This window comes from Pelophylax lessonae (genome assembly GCF_965119305.1).
Source record: "Pelophylax lessonae genome assembly, chromosome: 6".
Taxonomy (NCBI): domain Eukaryota; kingdom Metazoa; phylum Chordata; class Amphibia; order Anura; family Ranidae; genus Pelophylax; species Pelophylax lessonae.
Genome location: NC_138773.1, coordinates 42,710,133 through 42,736,161, shown reverse-complemented (window position 1 = coordinate 42,736,161; position 26,029 = coordinate 42,710,133). Strand labels below are relative to the sequence as shown.

The following is a 26,029-nucleotide window of genomic DNA, read 5'->3' as shown; positions in this document are numbered from 1 at the left end:
TGTGAAATTTGTGCAATAAATACTCTTGAAAACATTACAAATTTTTGTGAGTGTTTTTACAGTTTAAGAGGGGGGGGTGCCAGATATAGGATCCGCCCCGGGTGCCAAATGCTCTAGGTACGCCACTGCTGTAAACACGCACTAGATGTCCATTTGTATATATATATATATATATGTGTACTTTTATATATATGTACTTTAATTCCACATCAATGGGGCATCTCAGGTTATTTAACACTGATACACCATCATCTTACCCAGAGTGTAGCCATCACCATCCTTGTCCTTCTGTGGCCCAAAGAAGGTCAGCAAGTTCTCGTAGTAACAGGGTAGTCTCACACTGGTCATGGGCACTCTGATCTCCCGGAAATACTCCTCCACCTCCCCTTTACCATCAAAATTCGGCACCTCCAGCTTTCCATTGGTCAACTTCTTCACATTCTCCAAGCCACTGAACACCACCAACGTCAGGCCGAGACGTTTAGACACATCTGCAATACATTTGCCCTGGAAAGAAAGAAGTCAGTCGCAACATTCTGCTAAATATAAGTTGCCAAAAACAAATTCAGCCAACTTGTGCTCTCTGCTAATTGGATAGCTGATTGGATTTGTAGCTGTCAATCACACTGGACCTCTGCAGAGAAGTAACTGCTTGTACATACAGAGCAAAGGTCCTAATCTACAACATTTCAGTGAGGGGCAGACTACCTTATGTAGCACCCTCCTAGGTAGGTGCTAGGTTGGTAAAAGCTTAGCAGCTCCACCTGCTTATCAGGGGAGCCTGATTGTTAGTTCTGCCTGTTGCATGTGTCCAGGTGTGATTCATCTTGGTCTGAGGGAGTGTCTCCACTGTGTCCAAAAGGGGAGCCTGTTGGACAGTAGGAGGGTGGCGATACAGTATCTCACAAAAGTGAGTACACCCCTCACATTTTTGTAAATATTTTATTATATTTATTCATGTAACAACACTGAAAAAATTACACTTTGCTACAATGTAAAGTAGTGAGTGTACAGCTTGTATAACAGTGTAAATTTGCTGTCCCCTCAAAATAACTCAACACACAGCCATTAATGTCTAAACCGCTGGCAGCAAAAATGAGTACACCCCTAAGTAAAAAAATGTCCAAATTTGGCCCAGTTAGCCATTTTCCCCACCCCGGTGTCTTGTGACTTGTTAGTGTTACAAGGTTTCAGGTGTGAATGGGGAGCAGGTGTGTTACATTTGGTTTTATCGCTGTCACTCTCTCATACTGGTCACTGGAAGTTCAACATGGCACCTCATGGCAAAGAACTCCCTGAGGATCTGAAAAAAAGAATTGTTGCTCTGCATAAAGATGGTCTAGACCACAGGTGTCAAACACAAGGCCCGCGGAATCCACCCCCCAGGCCATTTTATGTGGCCCTCGCACCTCTCCTGCAGCACCCCCCTTGTTTCTGCCCCCACCTTGTCTCAGTAGTCGGTTTTACATGCTTAAAAATTGTGGATTGTATTGTTACATAGTTGTAGATAAGCATCTTCAAAACATGACGCGTTTCGTGAGCGAACTGCTCACTTCTTCAGAAGTAGATGTGCATATGCATGTCTGTAAAAACATATATATGTGTATATGATATAACAATAGTTTGGAAAGTGTCTGATAAAACTTTTACGAGGTATGTACCCCATAATGGACCCTATATAGGGACCCATACTTAGTTGGTTGAGTATGGGTAGCAGAACAGCATTCCCATCTGTCGGGGGTAAGAAAACCTGGTCCGGGAGCTGAAAGAACGGGACCAAAAAAAGGTGATTTAGGGACGGTGGTGAATCACTTTAGGCAATACCGGACCTTTTTTTATCATTGTTATTGAACCCAGGTGGAAGACACCTATTCGCCCATAATACCACCCTGTCCTGCACGAGAGACTCAACACAGTGTGCTTTAGCATCTCAAGGCATTTATGATCACTGTGAGAGCAGTGATCATTATGATCTAGTAAGAGGCCATTTGTTTTATATGGTGGAGGTGCATGCTGTCCCAATCCTATCCACTATCGTTTTTCATCTTCACACATCAAGGTGTTTTGTGACTGTGGATTCATCACAAATTGCCTATTTGTGGACTCATCATATGTTGTGGACTTTACTAGCGCTGCATTTTAGTTATTTTATTCTTTATCATTTATTTTGATTAAAGCTAGCAGCTTTAATCAAAACTAGCAGTTTTTACAAAAAATAAAAAGCTCTGACCAGCATGTTACAAAATGATGGCCCTAGAATTGCTCTCACTCCGACGTTCCTGAAGTTCCTTCCATACATATGTGCCGCCATTATTGTTTACATACTTGAACTCATTCTACATAACACCCTACCTGAATGTGCTTTACAATAATTTTTTAACCATTTTTATTTACTTTATATAATTTTGACTGACCACCAATGTAAGGGGGCCATTCCTCCCATCGACCACCATTGTAAGGGGCATTCTTCCTACTGACCACCAATGTAAGGAGCATTTTCTTCACTGACCACCAATATAAAGGGACATTCTTCCCACTTACCACCAATGTAAGAAGAGTTCTTCCACTGACCACCATATTAAGGGGCATGCTTCTTACTGACCACCAATGTAAGGGACATTCTTCCTACTGACCATTAATGTAAGGAACATTATTTTCATGTAAGGGGCATTCTTCTCACTGACCACCAATGACAATGTAAGGAGCATTCTTCTCACTGACCACCAAAGTAAGGAGTATTCTTCCCACCAATGTGTACAGATGTCAGTATTTTGGGAAAAGCACTCAGTGTACAGATATACTGTAAGTGTTATATATAGGGAATATAAAAATCATAAATAGAACCGGCGCTCCTACCCCCCCACTGCTCTTACCCCCCCCCCCCTCAGTGCTCTTAACCCCCCCCCCCCAGTGCTCTTAACACCCCCTCAGTGCTCCTGACCCCAATAAATATAAAAATCACAAGAATAAATATGAATACACATCTAAAAACAATACTAAGCAAAGCAACAGAAAATAAATATAAATAAGGTGATATAGTGGTGTGCACAGTGAAAATAAGTTCAAATATACCACAATAAAAACAGGCAGCAATATAAATAGGTAGAAGTAAATGGATGAAATAAATATCATAAAAAATGATGAATAATGACAAATTGATAGGCTGGGAAGTTGCCCCCTCCTTGACTCTGGGCCCTTGGGCAGTGCCCGAATGGTCAGTCTGCCCCTGGCCACAGGGCAGTATTCCAACATGATAACGACTCCAAAGACACCTCCAAGACGACCACTGCCTTGCTAAATAAGCTGAGGTTAAAGGTGATGGACTGGTCTCCAGACCTAAACCCTATTGAGCATCTGTGGGGCATCCTCAAACAGAAGGTGGAAGAACGTAAGGTCTCTAACATCCACCAGCTCTGTGATGTCGTCATGGAGGAGTGGAAGAGGACTCCAGTGGCAACCTGTGAAGCTCTGGTGAACTCCATGCCCAAGAGGGTTAAGGCAGTGCTGGAAAATAGTGGTGGCCACACAAAATATTGCCACTTTGGGCCCCATTTGGACATTTTAACTTAGGGGTGTACTCACTTTTGTTGCCAGCGGTTTAGACGTTAATGGCTGTGTGTTGAGGTATTTTGAGGGGACAGCAAACTTACACTGTTATACAAGCTGTACACTCACTACTTTACATTGTAGCAAAGTGTCATTTCTTCAGTGTTGTCACATAAAAAGATTTAATAAAATATTTACAAAAATGTGAGGGGTGTACTCACTTTTGAGAGATACTGTATGCTGTATGTGCAGACATCCAATAGTACGTGAAAGGTTATTCCTGCAGACAGTTTATGCTCTCCAAGGCACTGACCTGGAACAAGCATACAAAGAATTAGATAATCTGAGACAAAACTCCCTGATCTTTATATATGCTCCATGACAGGGATTCAAAAGCTACAGAAGTCACTGGATAAAGAAGACAGATAGGAATGAGCATATTCAGAAGCAAACAAGGGGACAGCAGTGGACTCCTAAGTATTTCCCTTTACAGGCTAGGTCATCCATTTTCAACCAGGTGTCCATGGAACCCTAGGGCAACGCCAGAGGTCGCTACAGGTTCCTTGAGCAGTGTTAAGATTGGCCGCAGTCTAGGGTAATTGCCACTTGGCAGAGCCAACTGCATACACTCTTTTTATCTGTCTGTATGGGTGGTATTTTTACCACCACTGTTAGAAGGCAATTGTTCCAGTTCACCGCCAGTGTAATGGTCATTCTTAGTATTGAACACCAATGAATGGGATTTATGAGGGGTTCCCTAAGACTTGCAAATTATTTCAAGGGTTCCTGTGGGGAGAAAAAGGTTGAGAAAGGCTGGATTCGATGATAAAACAATTACATTTCTTCTCTAGAAATATCTACAGAGGAGAAATGTCTACATGTCTGTATTACTTGGAATACCAGCCTGGTACATATAGTATAGTAACAGAGGGTCCCTTTATGAGGAAAGGTTTTATCACATAGCATTAACATGGGATGTCTCAGCTTACCTGGGCAACTTCCTTATCTTTGCTGAAATGTTCCAAAAAGTTGGTGACCACAAAAGCTCCATAAACTCCCTTCAAGGCGGCCTCAATGCTCTTCTCATCATCCATATCTGCGGCCACCACCTCTGCACCAGCCTCCTTCAACTTCAAAGCAGACTCTTTCTTGACATCACGAGTCACCGCCCTGACGGCAAAGGTGCCATCTTCTAGCAGAGCCTTGGCTACAGAGCCACCCTGAGCTCCTGTACAGAAGACAAAGGTCATCAGAGCAAGATGTTTTCCTGGACAGATTCTAAACAATGAACATCTCATTTTTGCTTCCTAGTGGTGCCTTAAATATAAAAATTTGACAAAAACCATTAAAACCATTTTTTTCTAATAAGAGTTAAAAAAATAAAATAAAAAAAAACCTGATCCTGTCCTCTACAAATTTACGGTGTTGTCTGAAAGCAACCTCCTAGGTCTCATCTTGGCCTACGAAATGCTTAGTCCCTATGTTGTAGACATCCGAGAGGGGGAGGGATTGCATTGTAGTTTGGCAAAAGGCAATGGGCAGGGCTGACACCACTCAGTCCTCAAAAATTCTGTGTGTTGTCAGGCCACAACAGGATTTTTAAGCAGAGTGCCTCCCCAACCTGGCTTGCCCCATTCATTTATTGGATTTCAGTTCTTCTAATCATGGAGGCTCAGCATCACATGTGAAAGTTACCACATTTTCAGGAAGCTATGTACAGCACCCTGTCAACCCCTTTCACCAACCTGTCTGCATTGCATAGAGAAGCACAGAGACTCCGTGATCACATAATTTGGTCTAAAATAAGGTATGCAATGAAGATATGTACAGGTAGTACCTTCCTAGTATAGGATGCTAGGTAACTTTAGTTTTTGGCTCCTCTGTAGTCATTGGAGCAGGTTTTACTTTCACAGGCTGCAGGTTTGATTGTTTCCCCTCTGCCTTCTGGAGGTGTGCAGAACATGGAGTGATGGGAAAGTCAAAACAGGTATCCTGAAAATGTATTGTGCTTCAGCCAATCCCTGAGAAGGTGTGCCCAGTAAGTGGCTGGAGGAGAACATAAATAGTCTAGTCTAGGGTCTGAAGCAGCCCTGCTCTGAAACTGCTGGAGAGGTTTCCAGCCTCAGGGGCTGCTGCCCCTTTGAGGCAGTCCTGCTGAAGTCTGCTGATGGTCATCAAGGTCCCAGATTTAGCAGAACTGGGAGGGCCTGTATTTAATATCTTCTGGAGCCTAAGACCTGGTTTGGAGGACTCATGGAAGAGTGCGTGGTAAGAGCAGCTGCTATTGGATATTGTGAGTACTGATCCAAGCTCAAGAGTCTAGTGACTGGGAGCTGTTCTGCTGTGGAGGGGGGGGGGGGGGGCAGCAGTAGCTCTTCCTCTAAGGTCAAGTGTTAACATAGCGTGAACAAGCAACCATATCAGGTCTTTTGACTTCGACCCACTCCACTATATGCTGGCCCCCCTAGTAACCTTTAAATATAAAACAAAAAAATAAGTGGGAAAGAAAACTGGATTTTTGTAAGAACTTACCGTAAAATCCTTTTTTTCTAAAGTCCATTGACAGACGCAGCAGCAATGCTTCTTTACACTTAGGAAGTCCCAAAGCAGTATAGGCATGAGGGGTGGGAAAAACACAACCAAAAAACAGTTAACGTATATCCAAGGCCAAAAACGTAGCCAACTGGGTAAGAAAAAAGCTCAACCAGTATCAACAGGAGCTTACCCACGAAAAAAGTTTGACCCCTTAAAGAGAAAAAGACAAGTCTCTTTACACAACAGCCTGCAAAACCTTGCCGAAGATGCCAATAAATCAACCTTGTAGAATTTTGTAAAAGTATGCACGGATGACCAAGTCGCCACCTTACACACTTGCACACTTGAGTAACAGATGTCTGATGGCGAAAAGCCCAAGAGGTACTCAGCTCTCTAGTAGAATGCACTCTCACAGGGAAAGGAGGAACCTGACCCTTCAATGAATAGGCCTGACCAATCGTCTGCTTAATCCATCTGAAAGTTGTCACAGCTGATGCAGCCAAACCCTTACGAAATCCCTCAGTAAGGACAAAAAGAGAATCTGATGTCCTAAAAGGCTGACAGGTAAACCCTGATCGCCTGAACCACATCCAGAGAATGCAAGGCAATTTCCTTGGGATGCATAGGCTTAGGACAGAGTGAAGGCAAAACAATGTTTTCATTTACTGTAAATGAACTCAGACAAAACCAAATTCAGATCCCACAGAGGCAAAGGGGATCTTCTCGGGGGAGCCAGATCGACGCACCCCTTGAATAAAGGCACAGATCAAGAAATGAGTTGCCAACGGGCATTGGAAGTAAACAGCTAAGGCCGACACTTGGCCCTTGATCATGCACAAGGCCAACCGTTGCTCAACTCCTTTCTGCAAGAAAGCCAAGACCCACACTACCGAAAACAAGCGAGGATGCAAGTTTTGCGATTCACACCAAGTACGATGATAAATATTCCTGGAAGTCACCTTCCTAGCCCTCAGCAGGGTATGGATCACAAACTCAGAGAGACCCCTGTCTCTCAGCACCTGGACTTAAACAGCCATGCCCTTAAAGCCAGCGACTGTAAAGAAGGATGGAAGATCGGCCCCTGAGACAGCAGGTCCTCCCTCGATGACCATCTTTACCAGGTCTGCGTACCAAGACCAGTGATGCCAATCTGGGGTTACCAGAATTACTGGCACCTTTTCCACCGCCAGTCTGCGGAGGAACCTCGACAACAGCTGTATTGGAGGAAAGGCATAAAGCAGAGGATACTGGCTCCAAGGAGCCACCAATGCGTCTGTGGCGTCGGCCAGAGGGTCTCGAGCCCTGGCCACGAACCTTCGTACCTTCTTGTTCAGACGACATGCAAACAGACCTCCAGGGAGCCCCACCGGACACACAGGAGATTAAATCTCTCTGGATGCAGGGACCATTCCCTTTGGTCCAGAACTTGACGACTCAGGTAATCCGCCTGCCAGTTCACTCCTGGAATGTGAACTGCTGAAAGAGCCGAAACATGTTCCTCGGCCCAAGTCAGAATCTCAGCCACCTCCTGGGCCGTGCGAGCACTCCTTCTGCCCCTTTGGTGATTGATGTAGGCCACAGCCGTGGCATTGTCGGATTAAATCCAAACCAGGGAACCTTGCAGCCGATTCGTCCAATAAAGCAGGCAAAGCTTGATTGCTCTGAGTTCCAGGACATTTATCGGTAAAGAGGACTCCTCTGTCAACCAGACTCCCTGGGCACAGAGATTGTCCAGTACTCCACCCCAGCCCGACAGGCTGGCATCCATGGTGACCACCATCCACAACAGCGGTAGAAAGGACTTGACCTGACTCAAGCCGGGCGACAGGAGCCACCACGAGAGCATTGACCTCGTGAGTCGACTCAAACATATTATTCTTTCCAAGGACTGTGGATCCTTGTTCCACTTGACAAGAATCTCCTTTTGCAGAGGCATGGAATGAAATTGAGCAAATGGGACCGCCTTGAAGGTCGACACCATCAGTCCCAAAGCTCTCATGCAAGTTCGCAGAGATGAGAGATCGTTTTCCATCAGAAACCTGATCTCTCCCTGCAACGTCTGAAGTTTGTCCCGGGGAAGAAAAACCCTCACCAGAGAGGAATCTAAAGTTAGACCCAGTTAATTCAGTCGCACCATCGGGGTCAGCGCAGATTTTTTGAAGTTGATGGTCCACCCGAAATCCTCAAGGGTCTAGACCGTGATTGACAGGTCGCCCAACAAGGTTGGGTGAGTTTGCTCTCAACAGGAAATCGTCCAGATATCCGAGTATCGCAATCCCTCTTTTGCGGAACAAAGCCAACACTGGAGCCAAAACCTTGGTGAAGACTCTGGGAGCGGAGGCTAGACCAAAGTGTAATGCCGCAAATTGAAAGTGCTCCTCAGCCACTGCAAAATGCAGATACCTCTGATGTCCCCCGTATATAGGGATGTGCAGATACGCATCTTGGATATTGATGGAGGCTAGAAAGTCCCCTTGATTTAAAGATGCTCCCGCCGACCGAATGTATTCCATCCAAAACTTCTGCACCCGCACAAAGCGGTTCAGTGACATGAGGTCCAAAATTGGATGCACCTTGCCCTCCTTTCTCCTTTAAAAACCTTGAAACCGTTCCCGCTGAGGACCTGGCACAATCACTCCTTGTGCAAGGAGATCCTTCAAGCGATCTGGAGACAGACGAAGATTTGAGGGAAAAAATCTGTCTGCTGGGTGAGACCGAAATTCGATCTTGTATCCTGAAAGAATTAGTTAGTGAACCCATTTGTCCTGAATCAGAGATGTCCAGGGTTCCTGAAAGTAACGCAGACGTCCCCCCACCCCGGGTGAGGATGCCCCTTCATGCCGAAGAGGATTTTCCGCCGAACCGGACTGGCTAGCCTTGGGCTTACTCAACCAAGCCTTCTTGTTCCCTCCAGAGGCTCTGAACAGTTTACCTTTTTCTTGCTTCCCTGAGGCACGAAAAAACCGGCTATGAGTCGTGAAAGAGGGCCCCCGCTTACTGCGGGGCACCTTACCTTTTGAGGATTGGGGGAGAATAGGAGTCTCCAAACAGACGTTCACCCAAAAAGGGGAGATCTGCTAAGGCCTTCTTAGAAGCCTGGTCCGCGAACCAGCTCTTCAGCCACACCATGCGACATATGGCAATCCCTACCGCTGACACTCTGGCAACCAGAGGGGCTGTGTCCAGGGCCGCATTACACAGGAACACCAGGGCCTGGGCCATCTGGTCCGTGAGCTCATTTAGAGTCTGGGAAAAAATCTCAGTGGTCAAGTTACCCCTAAGCACTTTAACCCATTCTGGGAAACTATCTCAGTGGTCAAGTTACAGCTAAGCACTTTAACCCATTCTGTTACCGTCAGAGAAACCAGAACGGACGCAAAGATAGGTTTTAGTATCGAGCCCGCCAAAAGATGTAGGTGACGGGAAAGGGATTCCACCCATCTATCCACCGGGTCTGATAACGCCAGGGAGTCTTCCACAGGCACCACAATAGATTTGTTTAACCTGGAAACAGGGTGATTCACCCTAGGTGACACCGTCCAGCGGTTTGAGACCGAGTCAGCAAAGGGATAACGGCGTGTAAAGCGCTTTGGCACCACCAGCACGTGCTTAATGCGCCGCCATTGCTCATTCACAATATCGTGAAAGTTCTCGGGACAAGGGAACACCAGACCCAACTTCTGGGCTTTGCGGGAGCCAAAAACGACCCGCTTTCCTGACTATGTGGGCTCATCATCCATTTTCAATGTTTCACTTACTGAACGAATCAGTCCTTCCACCATAGCGCGTTCCTGTGCTGCAGCCGAGGAGGACATATCCTCCTCACCATCCGACTGCGAGGACAGGGATCCCTCAGGGAGGGGGTTGTCCGAGGCAACCATATCAGGCTCTAAATCAGAGGACAGAGAAGGCAGTGGCCGTTTTTGGCTAGTGACATTTTTTATTACAAAATCCACCTTTGACGCCAAATTTTCCAATGCTGCAGAAAAGGACATGATAGACTGTGATCCGGATGCACCGGCTGTCGCACTGAGGGGGTCTGGAGGAGAAATTACAGCTTGGGACTCTATTTTGCAAGTTGTGTAAAAAAAAAAGGTGTATCGCCCCTATAAAAAAAAGATGTACCGCACCTTTAAATCGCGATCGCGGTCCTCACCGCTATATCACACTGAAAGCAGAGTCACCCTTAAATAGTGTCAGGAGCAGAGTGTGCCCGAGGAATGCTCAAAAGAAGACCCCTATACTGTACCACCTCACAGCGTAATCAGCAACTCTGCAGCATGGAGATTTAGCATGAAAAGTCTCACAGGAAGTGACATAGAATCACAAGAGGCTGAAGACTGCCTATGTAGCTCCAGGCTACAACAAAATGGTGCCAATGCAAAAGCATAGGAAGCTCAGGGAAAATTACCGCTGTACCTTACATACAGAGAACAGATGCCCACACTTAAGATGGCGGCTGAAAACGCTGCCATACGTTCAGGACCCAGACATGAGGCCACCACAGGGATCTACCTAAAAAGACCCCACAGGACAAGGTAACAGTGTACACCCCCCCCCCCCCGCCAGGCGCAGAATATAGCGCCCCCATGTGGGATCAGGGAGGTTAGGGCCTGGTCCTGATAGGCCTGGGGGATCTTTCAGGAAAAAGCAGAGTCCTGTTATCCCCAGGAGTGGGCCCACATCACTCCCCCCCCCCCCCCCAGAGGCTGCTAGGGACTTGAGGGGTTTAAGTATTACTCACCATATAATGGACCGGATGGGATTCCGCTCCGGGCAGACTGCCTCCCACCCTGAGCGGGGGTGCTGCCAGCCAAGGGGTACGCTGCGACTCAGGGCGTTCCAGGTTGATGCGTCCGGGGAGACAGCCACTCGCAGGCTCATTCCCATCCACAGGGGCTCCATCGTGGCGAGGCCTAGTTGGACCATAACCTGCTCACGCTCGTTGGCCAGGCTGGGGGACCATAAGGATCTAGATTATCCAGTGCGAAACTGCAGCCGGCTGTCGCTTGTACTTCACCAGGAGGATCCCCCTGACACTAGCTAGCGATAGTGGGAAAAGATAAATAAAAATAAACATTCTCAAAAGAATAAAAAACTGAGACCGAAGTCCCAGCAGGAAACCTAGGTCCTACTCCTTCACTTGGCAGCAAGAAACTGATTTGAGAGCACAGTGTGTGGGGGGTTATGCCGGAAAGGACAGCCCCTATAGGCGTGTCAGTGAATTTTTTCACTGCCTAGTCTACTCCTGTAGATGGCGCATAACCCCAAGGGTAAAGAAGCATTGCTGCTGCGTCTGTCAATGGACGATAGAGAAAACTGGTTTTACAGGTGAAGCAGCGACCGGATTACACAATAAATATTGTGATTGGCCCGCTTATCAAATATCCATATTGTAAAACCCTTGGGGCATATATGAATTATTCGTACCAGGAAAGGTTACAGGTACATGGAGAGGAGCCACAATAATGAACGTTATAAAGTGACACGTAACCGTTACATGAGCCAAACTATTAACCTGGCTCAGTGGTTAGCACTCCTGCCTTGCAGCACTGCGTATAGGACAATATCTGCATGGAGTTTGCACGCCCTCCTTGTGCAGGTTTCCTCTGGGTATTCTGTTTTCTGCCACACTCCAAATACATGCTGTTAGGTTAATTGGCTCCTGTCTAAATTATTCCTAGTTTGTATATGATATAGGGCAGGGGGAGAGAACTTATGGCTCGCGAGCCAGACGTGGCTCTTTTGATGGCTGCATCTGGCTCACAGACAAATCTATAATAAAGGGGGGCGTGTCTGGACGTGAGCCGCGCTGGACGTGTAGTCCCAGAGCTCCGCCGCGTCTACCATTCAATCCAGTGCCATCCGCGTAGCTGTGCCCGGTGCCAAGGAGATTTCTGCACCCATTGACGGTACACTTTGTGAGCTACCCACCGCTACCCTCAGTTCGTCTCTGGGTGACTGTATTGCCACGCTACGGACCCCGCGGCCTACTCGCTGTACCGCCGCGGGCTCGTGTGCTGTGCATCTGAGGGCCTTGGCAATCACCGCCCGGTAAGGAGACCTGCCATCCGCTCCCTGTGCCCCGACAGACACAATCTCCTTCCCCTCAGACACCCGGGGACCCGCGGCAGCTGCCTCTCACATCCACTTCTGAGGCCTTCAGCGGCCGGCCGCCATTTTCTCAGACCCTATACTCACCTCCATCACTCGCAGGCCTGCAGGCGCTTCACCACTCCGGCCTCATTGCATACCTGCCTGCTCTGCTCTCTTCCCGACCGGACTCCAGGCACTTTCACACGGCTCTATCTACTCACTGTATAGCTGCAGCCCATGAATATGAATATTAAATAAAGGTTCCCGACCCCTGAAATATAGTGTATGGCTCTCACGGAATTACATTTTAAAATATATGGTGTTCATGGCTCTCTCAGCCAAAAAGGTTCCCGACTCCTGATACAGGGACCTTCGACTGTAAGTTCCTTGGGCGCAGGTACTGATATGAGTGTACAGTATGTAAAGCACTGCTTAAATTGTTGGCACTATATAAATCCCCGGAATAAATAAAATCCTGATCAACAGCTGATCTGTGCAACAGATGTCATTGGGTGAACATTAACCAGACAGGGTAGACGGCCTGCCCCAATCGTTACCCAGATCAGCCTGGCGTTGGGATCAACACAAAACTCTTGGCAATGATTAACTAAGATATTACATATGCTATATACACACTCAAACGTGTTATCACACCCCATGCAGGTGAACCCTTTCTGCAAACATCAGACGTGTGCAGCGTTCAGCAGTTATATGGTTAAAATGTATATAAGACTGAAAATGTCTATACAGAAAACAGGAATGACAAGCAACATGATTCATTAAGATTGTACTTCAGATTTTCTGTGCTTTAACCACTTAAGCCCCGGAAGATTTTACCCCCTTCCTGACCAGGGGGTTTTTTGCGATTTTTTTACTGCGTGACTTTAACGGACAATTGCGCGGTCGTGCGACGCTGTACCTAAACTAATTTGACGTCCTTTTTTTCCCACAAACAGAGCTTTCTTTTGGTGGTATTTGATCACCTGTGCGATTTTTTGATCATGCGCTATAAACAAAAAAAGAGCGTCAATTTTGCAAAAATAACAATATTTTTCAAATTTTTTTATATTAAATTCCCCCCAAAAAAATGTAAAAATCAAAATTTTTTAACATTTTCGGCCAATTTGTTTTATGCTATATATGTTTGGTAAAAAAAAATCGCAAAAAGCTTATTTTGATTGGTTTGCGCAAAAGTTATCGCGTTTACTAACAAAGGGAAAGATTTTTGTCATTTTTGGTGTTTTTTTTTAACGCGTAATGGCGGCGATCTGCGTTTTTTTTTTTTGCGGTACTGCAATAAAATTTCAGCAAAATGGACTAGCCTGCTGCATTCGTTTTCACTTTGATTTTCAGGGTGCATTTCTGTATACAATTCATCTGCATATGATAATGTAATTAGGCACTTGACCTGATGGGGAGGTCCATGCTGTATATAAATTCTGTGTGACTTTTCAATAAAAGAGAATGTTCCAGTACAAGTTAAGTTGTCAGCTAGCTTTGTATGGGGTTGGCTGGAAAATCTGATATACCCTCATCATGGTGCTGCTTCTCCTTTCACTGTCCAGTCACAGGCTGGGTCTCTTGCCCTGCCAGCCAGGGGCTACACTGTGTGGCAGGGCTGTGTAAATCTCAGGACAGGATTGCCATAAATATAACATCTATTAACAGGTAAATAGCTGTAGTTTATCCGTGTATTTAGCTGGCTGCCTTAATTTCTGCTTTAAACCTTTCAACATCCAGAGATTACATTTTCCCAGGTAGCCCAGCTCGAAGGGCCAGTTCACACCAGAAATTGCACCCTGCGATTTGAGTGCAGTGCTCTTTCAGCTCATTCATTTGCATGGGCGGTGAGAAAGCAATGTTGCCTCCTCGCCACCTGCAGAAAGCAGCATGTGGTTTAATTTGCACAGCATCAAGACTGTGGCACGTGAACAGCCGTGAGCAGCCGCATGTCACTGTTCAGGTGGGCGGTTTGGGGGACAGTAAAACTGTGAATGAGCCCTTTAAGTGTACTTACAACAACACAGTTGAGTACCGTCCACCATACTTTTTTTTGCAACTGGGGTTGATTTACTAAAGGCAAACAGACGGTGCACTTTAAAGTACAGTTGCTCCAGAGCTTAGTAAATGAGGTAACGCTTAATTTTTACAAAGACACGTGCAAGGAAAATAAAAAACAGCATTTTTGCATGCACACGATTGGATGATGGAAGTCAGCAGAGCTTCGCGTCATTTACTGAGCTCTGGAGCAACTTCACTTGCAGCATGCATGGTCTATTTGTCTTTAGTAAATCAACCCCATTGTCTCAGTCCAAGCCGCACGGCACTCAAGGAAAAGCCATGAAGCACACAATTGATTGGTGAACTTTTGGCACAGGAGCCCAGAGCTGCACCGTCCGCTCGCTGACAACATCCCAGCCTGTCGGAGGGCAGAGAGCCTGCAATGGGGGGGGGGGGGAGTTCACTCACCTGTGGCTCCGAAGACGGTGATCACTTTCTTGGACATGGTGACGGTGAAGATGACACCTTCTGGTCTTCAACGTTGAGCTGCGGAAGGCTCTGCTAGAACAGATGAGGAAGGAGAAGAGAGATGAGTTTATATAAGAAGCTGTAGTCACCCCCACCCCTGACTACTCTCGGTTAGAGCCAAAGGTCACTGTGACTCAGCAATAGTACAATAGATGGCTGGAGGGGGGGACAGAGCCTGACCGGGCAGAGGAACCCCAACCAGAGACCCCTCCATCTACTCATCCCATGCCAGGGCAGTCAGCAGCCAGTCACATGGAGGAGCCTCAGCCTCGGAATGGATCTCTTTTCCTCCCAAGGCTTGGATACAGAACAAAAAACTACAATGTATCAATTACAGAAACTTCAAATGCCTTGGATAACCCCAGATAATAAAAATGACACAAATGATACCCTATAAAAATAATCCACACACATACGTTACTTAATACAGCATTAAATTCAAAAGCAAGCATTTATTATATTACAGCTTTACCAATTCTTCGATGTGATGACTGCATTCCTTTTTTCTTTTTATTGTTTATTTTTTCTTTTAGGCTCTCTCCAGTGGCGGCCCATCCATTGGGGGTGCAGGGGCGCCAACCCCCCCCCTATCCATGCGTACGGCCCCCTTATCTACATGCAGGGCGCCGGACGCATGGATTCCAATAGGGGATTTTTTATTTTTTTTTGAAGCGCGTGATTAGGCTTCAAAAAAGGTTGGGCTCAGGGTGCAGAGCACTGCGGCCTGAGCCCACCCAGTTGTGTGACAATGAATGAATATTCGCTATTATCACACTGATTTTCCTCCCAGCCAATCAGGAAGCGGGTCATGAGACCCCTTTCCTGATTGACTGAAAAGAGAAGCGATTTTACTGGCCATTGGCCAGGAAGCGGGAGGAAACGTATGGCCGGAGGAGACTCACAGCCGCTCGGGGAAGGAGCAGGTAACGATGCTGGCTGTCCGGCTGGGCATCTGTCCCGGGAGGGGGGAGGAGGGAGGGGGTGGTAGATTTGATTGCCTGCTGGCCAGCCCACCGGGGGGGGGGGGTGTTGGGTTTTCCGCCCCCCCCCCCCCCCCCAAATTTTCATTCACCAGCCACCACTGGCTCTCTCTAAATTTCTAAATTTAATTTGATGATCCAGACAAGCACAAGCTCTCCAGCACAATGTATCAGTTTACATGGATGAGACCAACGATTTAACACTGGCAGTGGTGCTTTACAATGATCAACAGAAAATGAAAAAATAGTCCTGGCACTTGTCATCCGGATGAAACCCTTTGACAAATAATCCATAAAACCTCTGATCAATATTGTAAATCCACCACTAGCAATGCCGCCAATCCCTGGCATTGGGATGTAAATGCAAGACATGTTGACTGAAAAAAAAGGGTGGCGCACAGATGTAGTATAGATGTAAATACACCCCAAAAATGTATGCACAGTCAGCAGGGGGTAATTAAAAGTTAATTTATTCACAATAACAGATAAAAGATGATAAAATAAAGAGTAGCCACCTGGTCCTGGATGTCCGTGAGGACGTTGATGTGGTCCCGAATAAAACAATAGGGTATGGTAACCACTATTGTAAATTCCTCTTCTGGGGTGTGTGAACCCCTGGGATAGATGGAGGAATCCCTGGTGTAAAACAGGGATCAAAGCCGGATAGACTGTTGGCGTGTGTGTCAGCGGTAACACACCAACGCCGCAGACTTAACAGCGTCCAGGGATGACGTCACTCGGTCACTGGGCAACCAAGCCCAGAGCAGGAACCAGCCTGGAACTCAAGCTTCTTTGTTGCCGAGACTGCTTGTTTTGCACGCCTGCGCTTTGTCAAGCCCTTAATAATAATAAATTACCTTTTAATTACCCCCTGCTGACTGTGCATACATTTTTGGGGTGTATTTACATCTATACTACATCTGTGCGCCACCCTTTTTTCCAGTTTACAATGATCAACGTTTATTCATGTAAATCCTTTGACTACAGGATTCGTCAACTTGGGTCCTTAACCGGTTGCCGACCGCCGCAAGTACATATACTGCGGCGGTCAGCCCCGGCCAGGCAAAGTTACATAGTAGGTGAGGTTGAATAAAGACAATAGTCCATCCAGTTCAACCTGTGTAGGTGTGTGTGGCTGTAATCATCTCACATACCCTTGAATGTTCTGATGCTTGAGATGTAAGTCTAAGAGTCTTTTGAAAGCCACCATACTACCCGCAGAAACCACCTCTTGTGGTAGAGAATTCCACAATCTTGTAGCCCTAACAGTAAAGAACCCCCCACGCTGCCTGAGATTAAAACGCTTCTCCTCTAATCGCATTGTATGCCCCCGAGTCCTCATGCAATCCCTTCGACTGAACAGCTTTTTTTCTAAGCTGAGATCCCCATTGAGATATTTATAAATTGCTATCAAGTGACCGGTACGTCACTAGCCTGTCACTAGCTTGTGAGCCAATAGCGGGCGAGCGCGCGCCCCGGCTCGTTCCCTAACAAGTCAGTGCGTGTGACCGGCGGACCCGATGTCCGCCGGTCACTCGCGATCGTTCGCCGTGAAGGGAGAAAGGCAGGCCGCTAATGTAAACAAAGCCGCCTGTCATTCTCCCCTGTGTAAAAATGGAGATCACACGGTTCTACTATGTAGGACCGTTGATCTCTGTTCTTACACCAGTAGCCATGTCCAATCACAGTTAGAAACACGCCCCTAGGGACATACTTAACCCCTCCTTCCCCAATAAAGTTAACCCCTTCCCTCCCAGTGTCATTTTTACAGTAACAGTGCATATGTATAGCACTGATTACTGCAGTAATGTCACTGGTACCCCCAAAAGTGTTAAAAATGTCAGTCAAGGGTCCGATCTGTCCGCCGCAATGTCGCAGTCCCGCAAAAAAAATCGCAGATCGCCGCCATTTACAAAAATTACAAAAATCTTTCCCTTAGTTAGTAAACGCAATAACTTTTGTGCAAACCAATCAAAATACGCTTATTGTGATTTTTTTTTTTTACCAGTCATATGTAGCAGAAAACAAATTGGCCAAAAATGTTAAAAAATTTTGATTTTTACATTTTTTTGGGGGGGAATTTCATATAAAAAAAATGTGAAAAATATTGTTATTTTTGCAAAATTGACGCTCTTTTTTTGTTTATAGCGCGTGATCAAAAAAATCGCACAGGTGATCAAATACCACCAAAAGAAAGCTCTGTTTGTGGAAAAAAAAGGACATCAAATTTTGTTTAGGCACATCGTCGCACGACCGCGCAATTGTCCGTTAAAGTCACGCAGTGCCGAATCGCTAAATAGGCCCTGGTCAGGAAGGGGGTAAAATCTTCCGGGGCTTAAGTGGTTAAGCACTAGAATAAAGACACAGACTGCATGACATGGGTTTAATACGGCCACAGCAGCCAATTTATTAACGAAATAATAAATAACATCACATGTACCATAACAATAAGTACAAAATTCAACAATGAACTTCTAACAATGCCCAACAACAAGGGGTCTTTGGGTGTGCTTAACCACTTTGCCTCTGCTCACTAGAGCTGTACTGCGGCAAAGTGGCTCTTGTAGGTTTGACGACGTAGACCTACGTTGGCAGACCCTCCCCCTTGTAGGCGGCGCGCGCGCCGCCGGGGGCGCGCTCCCGCTGTATTCAGTCACAGCAGGAGTCGGGCCAGGGGAGGAGCAGCGGCGATTGCCGCTGCTCTTCCCCGATCGTCGGGGAATCGAGTGTGGAGATCCGCCCGCCTGTGTAAACACAAGCGGGCGGATCTCCGAAGTGACAGGCAGGGTCAGATTGCAGGGTTCAGCATAGCTGAACCCTGGATCTGTCCTTGTGTCACTCAGTCACCTCCCCCCACACGTCAGTAAGCACCAGGCATACATTAACCCCTCCCTCTCCAATAAAATTAACCCCTTCACTGTCAGTGTAATTTTTACAGTAACAGTGCATATTTATAGCACTGATTACTGCAGTAATGTCACTGGTACCCCCAAAAGTGTCAAAAATGTCAGTCAGGGGTCCGATCTGTCCGCCGCAATGTCGCAGTCCCGCAAAAAAATTGCAGATCGCCGCCATTACTCGTTAAAAAAAAAAACACCAAAAATGACAGAAATCTTTCCCTTAGTTAGTAAACGCAATAACTTTTGCGCAAACCAATCAAAATACGCTTATTGTGATTTTTTTTTAACAAACATAGGTAGCAGAAAACAAATTGGCCAAAAATTTAAAAAAATTTGGATTTTTACATTTTTTTGGGGGGGAATTTCATATAAAAAAAATGTGAAAAATATTGTTATTTTTTCAAAATTGTCGCTCTTTTTTGTTTATAGCGCAAAAAGTAAAAATCGCACAGGTGATCAAATACCACCAAAAGAAAGCTCTGTTTGTGGGGAAAAAAGGACGTCAATTTCATTTTTAAGTACGGTGTCGCACGACCACGCAATTGTCAGTTAAAGTCGCACAGTGCCGAATCGCAAAAAGTGGCCCAGACGTAAGACAGCAAAATCCTCCGGTAGTAAAGTGGTTAAGGCACAATTTTAACTGTAATCGTCCATGTCCTCAGCCGCACCCCAACCGGCTCGAAGACGATACGACCTCATACATACTTCCCATTTCCCATCCCCCCCCCCCCGGGGGACTTAGCTCCTGGGAGAACGAACACAAACCAAATGAGGAGCGCCATACCCTAGGTGGGCCCCCACCATTAGGTAAAATGTAAGTAATTACTGACCCCCCACAAACACCCCATGACCCGCAAACTGCTGTGACAAAACGTGCAATATACATAATCATGTATCATTCTTTTCCATTTTTTTGTATTCATTTTTGTTTTTTTAATATAATTCTGAAAATGTATTTATTTATTTATTGCTTTATTTATTTATTTATTTTTATAGAAAAGCAATTAGAGTGGAAAACACACAGTTATTCCCCAATCCGTACTCCTCAACAACCCATAACATACAGGGCGTGTGGGAGGGAAGTTACCTCTTCTCCTGAATTCTTTGGACTGAACCCAATTCTTTGGACTGAGGACACTGTCCCCGGACCAAGTGTGTCCCCGGTTCTGTCCCCGGATTCAGGGGCGGTGTACCTATTGCTGACAGTCTAGCAGTACATTCAGCAGTGTGACCATCCATCCAGCACAGTGTCAGTGAGAGTGAGTGGAGCAGAGCTGTCAAATCGAAGCTCTGATGTCGGGGATGGGCGGGCTGATATGTGGAGCTCCTCCTTCCTTCCATCCACAGCTAGTCAACAGGCAGTATAACACTCCTCCCCCCACCCCTCTCCAGCCAGCCACATTTGACTGTAAGCAGGGCTGAATAAAGGGCACCAGAAGGGAGATGCAAGAAGGTATGACTACAATTATAGCAAGCACTGTTACATGTAATGCTGGTCGGCTGCAGGGCTTCCAGATATCTGTGTGTTCAGGAAGTGTGCAGGTTACCAATCAGCCTCCTCTCCCCTCACTCCTTATGTTTTTATTTTTTTTTGTATCTCCCTAACCTGACCTGCACATTGCCTGATACACTGATAAGAAGACCTGCAGCAGCATTCTCTAAAACTAGGAACACATGGCTGTTAACCATTTCAGCTTCTATTCAGCTATTTAGCCAGAGCTCTGTGTGCTGCATGGGTTTTTTTTATTTTTTTGGAGGATTTACTGCTGGTTCAGGCTAGAAGCTTCACAGACCCAATAACTGTTTACTGTCCTCCATTAATCTTGAACAGTTAACAGTTTTGAAATTGGATGTGCTGCTGTCTTCTATCACTTGGTTGTACTTTCAAAGGATTACTGACTTGATCTTGCAGAGCTGTTTTAAATAGAGTGGAGCAGTCCTGCGATACTATTCACTTTTACACTGGGTTCAGCTGTAAACTCAGTCCCTGACCATCTCCTGAATCAATCATGTCTGCAGTCTCTGACCATCTCCTGTATCATATCTTCAGTCTCTGACCATCTCCTGTATCATATCTTCAGTCTCTGACCATCCCCTGTGTCATATCTTCAGTCTCTGACCATCCCCTGTATCATATCTGCAGTCTCTGACCATCTCCTGTATCATATCTGCATCCCCTGTATCATATCTGCAGTCTCTGACCATCCCCTGTATCACGTCTTCAGTCTCTGACCATCCCCTGTATCACTTCTTCAGTCTCTGACCATCTCCTGTATCACGTCTGCAGTCTCTGACCATCTCCTGTATCATGTCTGCAGTCTCTGAGCATCTCTTGTATCATGCCTGCAGTCTCTGACCATCTCTTGTATCATATCTGCAGTCTCTGACCATCCCCTGTATCACGTCTGCAGTCTCTGACCATCTCCTGTATCACGTCTGCAGTCTCTGACCATCTCTTGTATCATGTCTGCAGTCTCTGAGCATCGCTTGTATCATGTCTGCAGTCTCTGAGCATCGCTTGTATCATGTCTGCAGTCTCTGAACATCTCTTGTATCATGTCTGCAGTCTCTGAACATCTCTTGTATCATGTCTGCAGTCTCTGAACATCTCTTGTATCATGTCTGCAGTCTCTGAGCATCTCTTGTATCATGTCTGCAGTCTCTGAGCATCTCTTGTATCATGTCTGCAGTCTCTGAGCATCTCTTGTATCATGTCTGCAGTCTCTGAGCATCTCTTGTATCATATCTGCAGTCTCTGACCATCCCCTGTAATATTGTGTCTGCAGTCTCTGACCATCCCCTGTAATATTGTGTCTGCAGTCTCTGACCATCTTCTGTATCATATCTACAGTCTCTGACCATCTCCTGTAATATTGTGTCTGCAGTCTCTGACCATCTCCTGTAGTGTCTCTTCGGTGTGTGAGTAATGTGAGGTGTATATGTTTTATACAGGCTGAGTGTGAGTGACCTTACACAGACACACCCACACACAAAATAATATTCACACACATACTGACAAAACATACACACAAAAAATATCTTCAGCCATATCCCCGATAAACCACAACGTAACGAGCTGTAACTTTGCAGTGTGGAAGAGTCAATGTAAAGTCTGAAGCTTCTGATCTGCATACTTGTCCCAAGGCAATGTAGAAACTGCACAGTCATTGGATCAATATAAAAGCCTAGGAATGCTAAACATTGCACATGCCACTGCAGGCGAGATTAGACTCCACACTCTATAGTTACATCTTTAGTGGAAGAGAAGAGAAGAGAAGAGAAGAGAAGAGAAGAGAAGAGAAGAGAAGAGAAGAGAAGAGAAGAGAAGAGAAGAGAAGAGAAGAGAAGAGAAGAGAAGAGAAGAGAAGAGAGAGAAGAGAAGAGAAGAGAAGAGAAGAGAAGAGAAGAGAAGAGAGAGAAGAGAAGAGAAGAGAAAGAGAAGAGAAGAGAAAGAGAAGAGAAGAGAAGAGGAAGAGAAGAGAAGAGAAGAGAAGAGAAGAGAAGAGAAGAGAAGAGAAGAGAAGAGAAGAGAAGAGAAGAGAAGAGAAGAGAAGAGAAGAGAAGAGAAGAGAAGAGAAGAGAAGAGAAGAGACACAAAGTAGGCGGCTAAGAGAGACATAAATAAAAGCATTCTTACCAAGTCCTCTCAGGAGATGGGAATAAAATACTTCTATTGTAGAAGACTCTCATGGGTGATAACAGCACAGTAAGCACACAAACTCATCCCAGTACACCACATTTCATATCGTTCCTCCTTGTTTAAGGCTGATTTCCAGCAGTCGTCCGTGAGGAGAGACCTGATAAGGCCGATCCAAGGACTAGGCACACCCTGCTACATGAATAAAGACCTTGTATTGACCTTGCCTTGAATCTTCGACTCCTATCTTGTCTTGACACGAAACCTTCACCACCCAGCGGTTACCGACCTTTGCTTCAATCCTGTCTTCTGAGATGGTACCTTCCCTATCCAACTGTTATCAACCTCAGCTTCAATCTTTGACTCTGATCAGGCCTTTCAAATTGGTACTTTTATTACCAGATTTTTACCAACCTCCTGCTTCAGTCCTTGACTCTGATCCTGTCCTTTTACTTGGAACATTTGTTGCCCAACTGTTACCAACCTTGGCTCGAATTCCAGCTTCTGACCTTGTCTTGTGAATTTGTACCTTCACTGCCCAACTGGTACTGACCTTGGCTTGAATCCTTGACTTCTATCTTGTCTTGACTCGATACCTTCACCACCCAAACGTTAACGACCTCCTGCACTGCAATCCTGTCATCTGAATTGGTACCTTCCCTAACCAACTGTTATAAATCTTAGCTTGAATCCTATAACTTCACTCCTGTCTTCTGAATTGGTACCTTCCCTACCCTACCCAACCTTGACTTCAGTCCTCAACTCCCAACTGTTACCAACCTTGACTTCAGCCCTCAACTCCCAACTGTTACCAACCTTGACTTCAGTCCTCAACTCCCAACTGTTACCAACCTTGACTTCAGTCCTCAACTCCCAACTGTTACCAACCTTGACTTCAGTCCTCAGCTCCCAACTGTTACCAACCTTGACTTCAGTCCTCAGCTCCCAACTGTTACCAACCTTGACTTCAGTCCTCAACTCCCAACTGTTACCAACCTTGACTTCAGTCCTCAACTCCCAACTGTTACCAACCTTGACTTCAGTCCTCAGCTCCCAACTGTTACCAACCTTGACTTCAGTCCTCAACTCCCAACTGTTACCAACCTTGACTTCAGTCCTCAACTCCCAACTGTTACCAACCTTGACTTCAGTCCTCAACTCCCAACTGTTACCAACCTTGACTTCAGTCCTCAACTCCCAACTGTTACCAACCTTGACTTCAGTCCTCAACTCCCAACTGTTACCAACCTTGACTTCAGTCCTCAACTCCCAACTGTTACCAACCTTGACTTCTGTCCTCAACTCCCAACTGTTACCATTACCAACCTTGACTCCAGTCCTGTCTCCTGAACTGGTACCTTGCTGCCTGACTATTATTGAACGCAGCTTGAATCCTGTCCATATTGTTGTCACCTGCTCTTGAATCTTGATATTCTTGCATCTGGTTCCTGTCCAGGAGTCTATAGTCACCTGGGCCATGCACCTGCCAGCCTCAACACATCTGGCTGTAACACCGATGCTCGTGCCATTCCATGTCCTCACATTCTCAGTTGCCACTTTCAGGGTGTTAGACAGGAGGTGCAAGAGAGGCCCCTTAGTTATCTAGGTCTCCATTAGGTATGTAATAGGTTTAAATCCACTTTAACCAGCAGTATAGAAGCATGTAAGTAGATAAATATGCCACCGAGGTAAACCTAAATTGAGTTGCAGGATAAGACTGGTGACAAATAAAGGTATTCTCAGCTGCCACATCCACCTACCTGGTGTCTGGGAAATGGATTCACAGTAAAACAGCTTACAGCCAATATTCCATCTGCCAAGGCCTCAGAAAAAGAGGCCCATAAAGGTTGCCTGCCTCTCACTGAGCATGCTCTGAATCCTCCAGCAGGAGGAAGCCCCCCTCCCTTATATTGCTGACGACACGTGACAAAGAGGGAATCGTTCTGGAAGAGCAGATCCTGGCTCGCCAAGAAAAAAAAATTAGAACATACTCATACTGCCAGCAGACTTATCATAAACCAGGGGTGTCCAAACTTTTTTCAAAGAGGGCCAGATTTGATGAAGTGAACATGCTTGAGGGCCGACCATTTTGCCTGACATTCTTTGGACCATTAAAATTAAATGCAAATTAACTATTTTATGCAAAGTTTATTGCAAACGGCATACTTTTCATTTCGTCACAAGGATGACAAATCTAAACCGGTGTTATGCCAGTTATCATGGAGAGAGCGCTGGTCCTGTCATACTAGCGCCAAATGTATTCGATCAGATTATCGAACGATCTTGCGCCCATTTTTTGTTGCATGCTAGTCTCATATGAAAAGTGAAGAGGTTACTTTCATATGAAAATTCTCATACAACAGAATTCAACTTCAGAAGTGATGTCATGTGTTGAATTGTTTTGTATGTGTTCTTTCGTCTCTGAGCATGCCTAGTCTTGCTATTACGATTTTTTTTCGGACGATAACTGTACTAATTAAAGGAAAATCGGACGTTGTGTTGACGTATGATAAAAATTTTATAGCCTGCACATCCAGATTTTGTCGTCCCAAAATTCGTTATCGGCTGTTGAAAGCACTATACTAACAATCCGAAAATCAGCAGATCGTTCAGCGGATGAAATTTTACTTCCGATTTTCGTATCGTGTGTACGGGCCTTAAAAACAATAAGGTGATACCACCCTTCTCCTGCGCTTAGAATCCAAGCTCCCCGACCATACTCCCCACAGGACTCAGAACTGGCGTCTCAAATGGCTAAGGTCTTGCTGCCCAAAACGAACTGGGGTAGTTCAACGGTACTAGAGGCAAAGAGAAACAAAGAAAGGGCGCACTGACCTAGCACACTATCCTCATTAATAGGCTTTATTCATGCAAGATATAAAATGGCTACTCACAAACATAGGTGAAAAAAGATCATATCAAGCTCAGTTGCTCCAATGTCAGGAGTAGTCCATAAGTTAGTCCATAATCCGATGAGATGACGGCTGACGAGTTTCGAGGCTCAGCCTCTTCCTCAGAGCCACCAAGGAAGAGGCCGAGCCTCGAAACACGTCAGCCGTCATCTCATCGGATTATGGACTACTCCTGACATTGGAGCAACTGAGCTTGATATGATCTTTTTTCACCTATGTTTGTGAGTAGCCATTTTATATGTTGTACGGGCCTTAAGTCTGAGGCCATATTGAGCAAGGGATATAAAGCTGGTGGGGATGGGCGGTGGATGTTAACATTTAGTGTATTCACAAGTAACATGGGTGTTGAAAGATCCAGAGATCCCAGTGGTCCTGAGCAGCGCTCTGGGATTCACAGGGGCCACAACAGTAGATTTTTCCAAATTATCTGTGGGGCCATATTAAAGTTGCCTGGGGGCCACAAATGGCCTGCGGGCCGGACTTTGGACATGCCTGTCATAAACAAAGACCCCATAAGAGAAGAAAATAATTGCCCAGAGCTGGCACCTACTATGCAGCAGGCTACACACAGACAGAGCTATGGTGGCACCAGCTGTCCGGAGGAAGTGATGTCACCAACTTGCTAGTTCCCCAGGCTTCAAGTATAACTAAAAGGCAATTTTTTTTTTAAAGTTTTGGATAGAGTGGAGAGGGATTAGAACCCTTGCCATGTTTTATTGATGTTTATGTCCGTTTTAGGGATATTCACCCTCTTCTATTTGTCCTGTTTACGGTTATCATTGAAAGCAAATAAAAAATCCACATTTTTTGTGTTGTCCCCAGAAAAGTAAAAGAAAATTCCACATTTTGGGTTGTCCCCAGAAAAGTAATAGAGGCGAGATCTTCCAATGGGGA

At 45.7% G+C, this 26,029-nt stretch overlaps 1 protein-coding gene across 1 annotated transcript in view; it reads right to left on the bottom strand.

Moving 5' to 3' along the window:
* LOC309557949 (nmrA-like family domain-containing protein 1) overlaps positions 1-25,702 on the bottom strand; it is a 33,640-nt gene extending 7,938 nt beyond the window's left edge. Inside the window, exons 1-4 of the mRNA XM_082260821.1 lie at positions 25,686-25,702; positions 14,647-14,736; positions 4,536-4,774; positions 258-507 (exon numbers count right to left, since the gene is read on the bottom strand). Coding sequence (XP_082116947.1) covers positions 258-507; positions 4,536-4,774; positions 14,647-14,683 — 526 coding nt within the window. The 5' untranslated portion in view covers positions 14,684-14,736; positions 25,686-25,702. The remainder of the gene's footprint in view (positions 1-257; positions 508-4,535; positions 4,775-14,646; positions 14,737-25,685) is intronic.
* Positions 25,703-26,029: the final 327 nt, after the last annotated feature.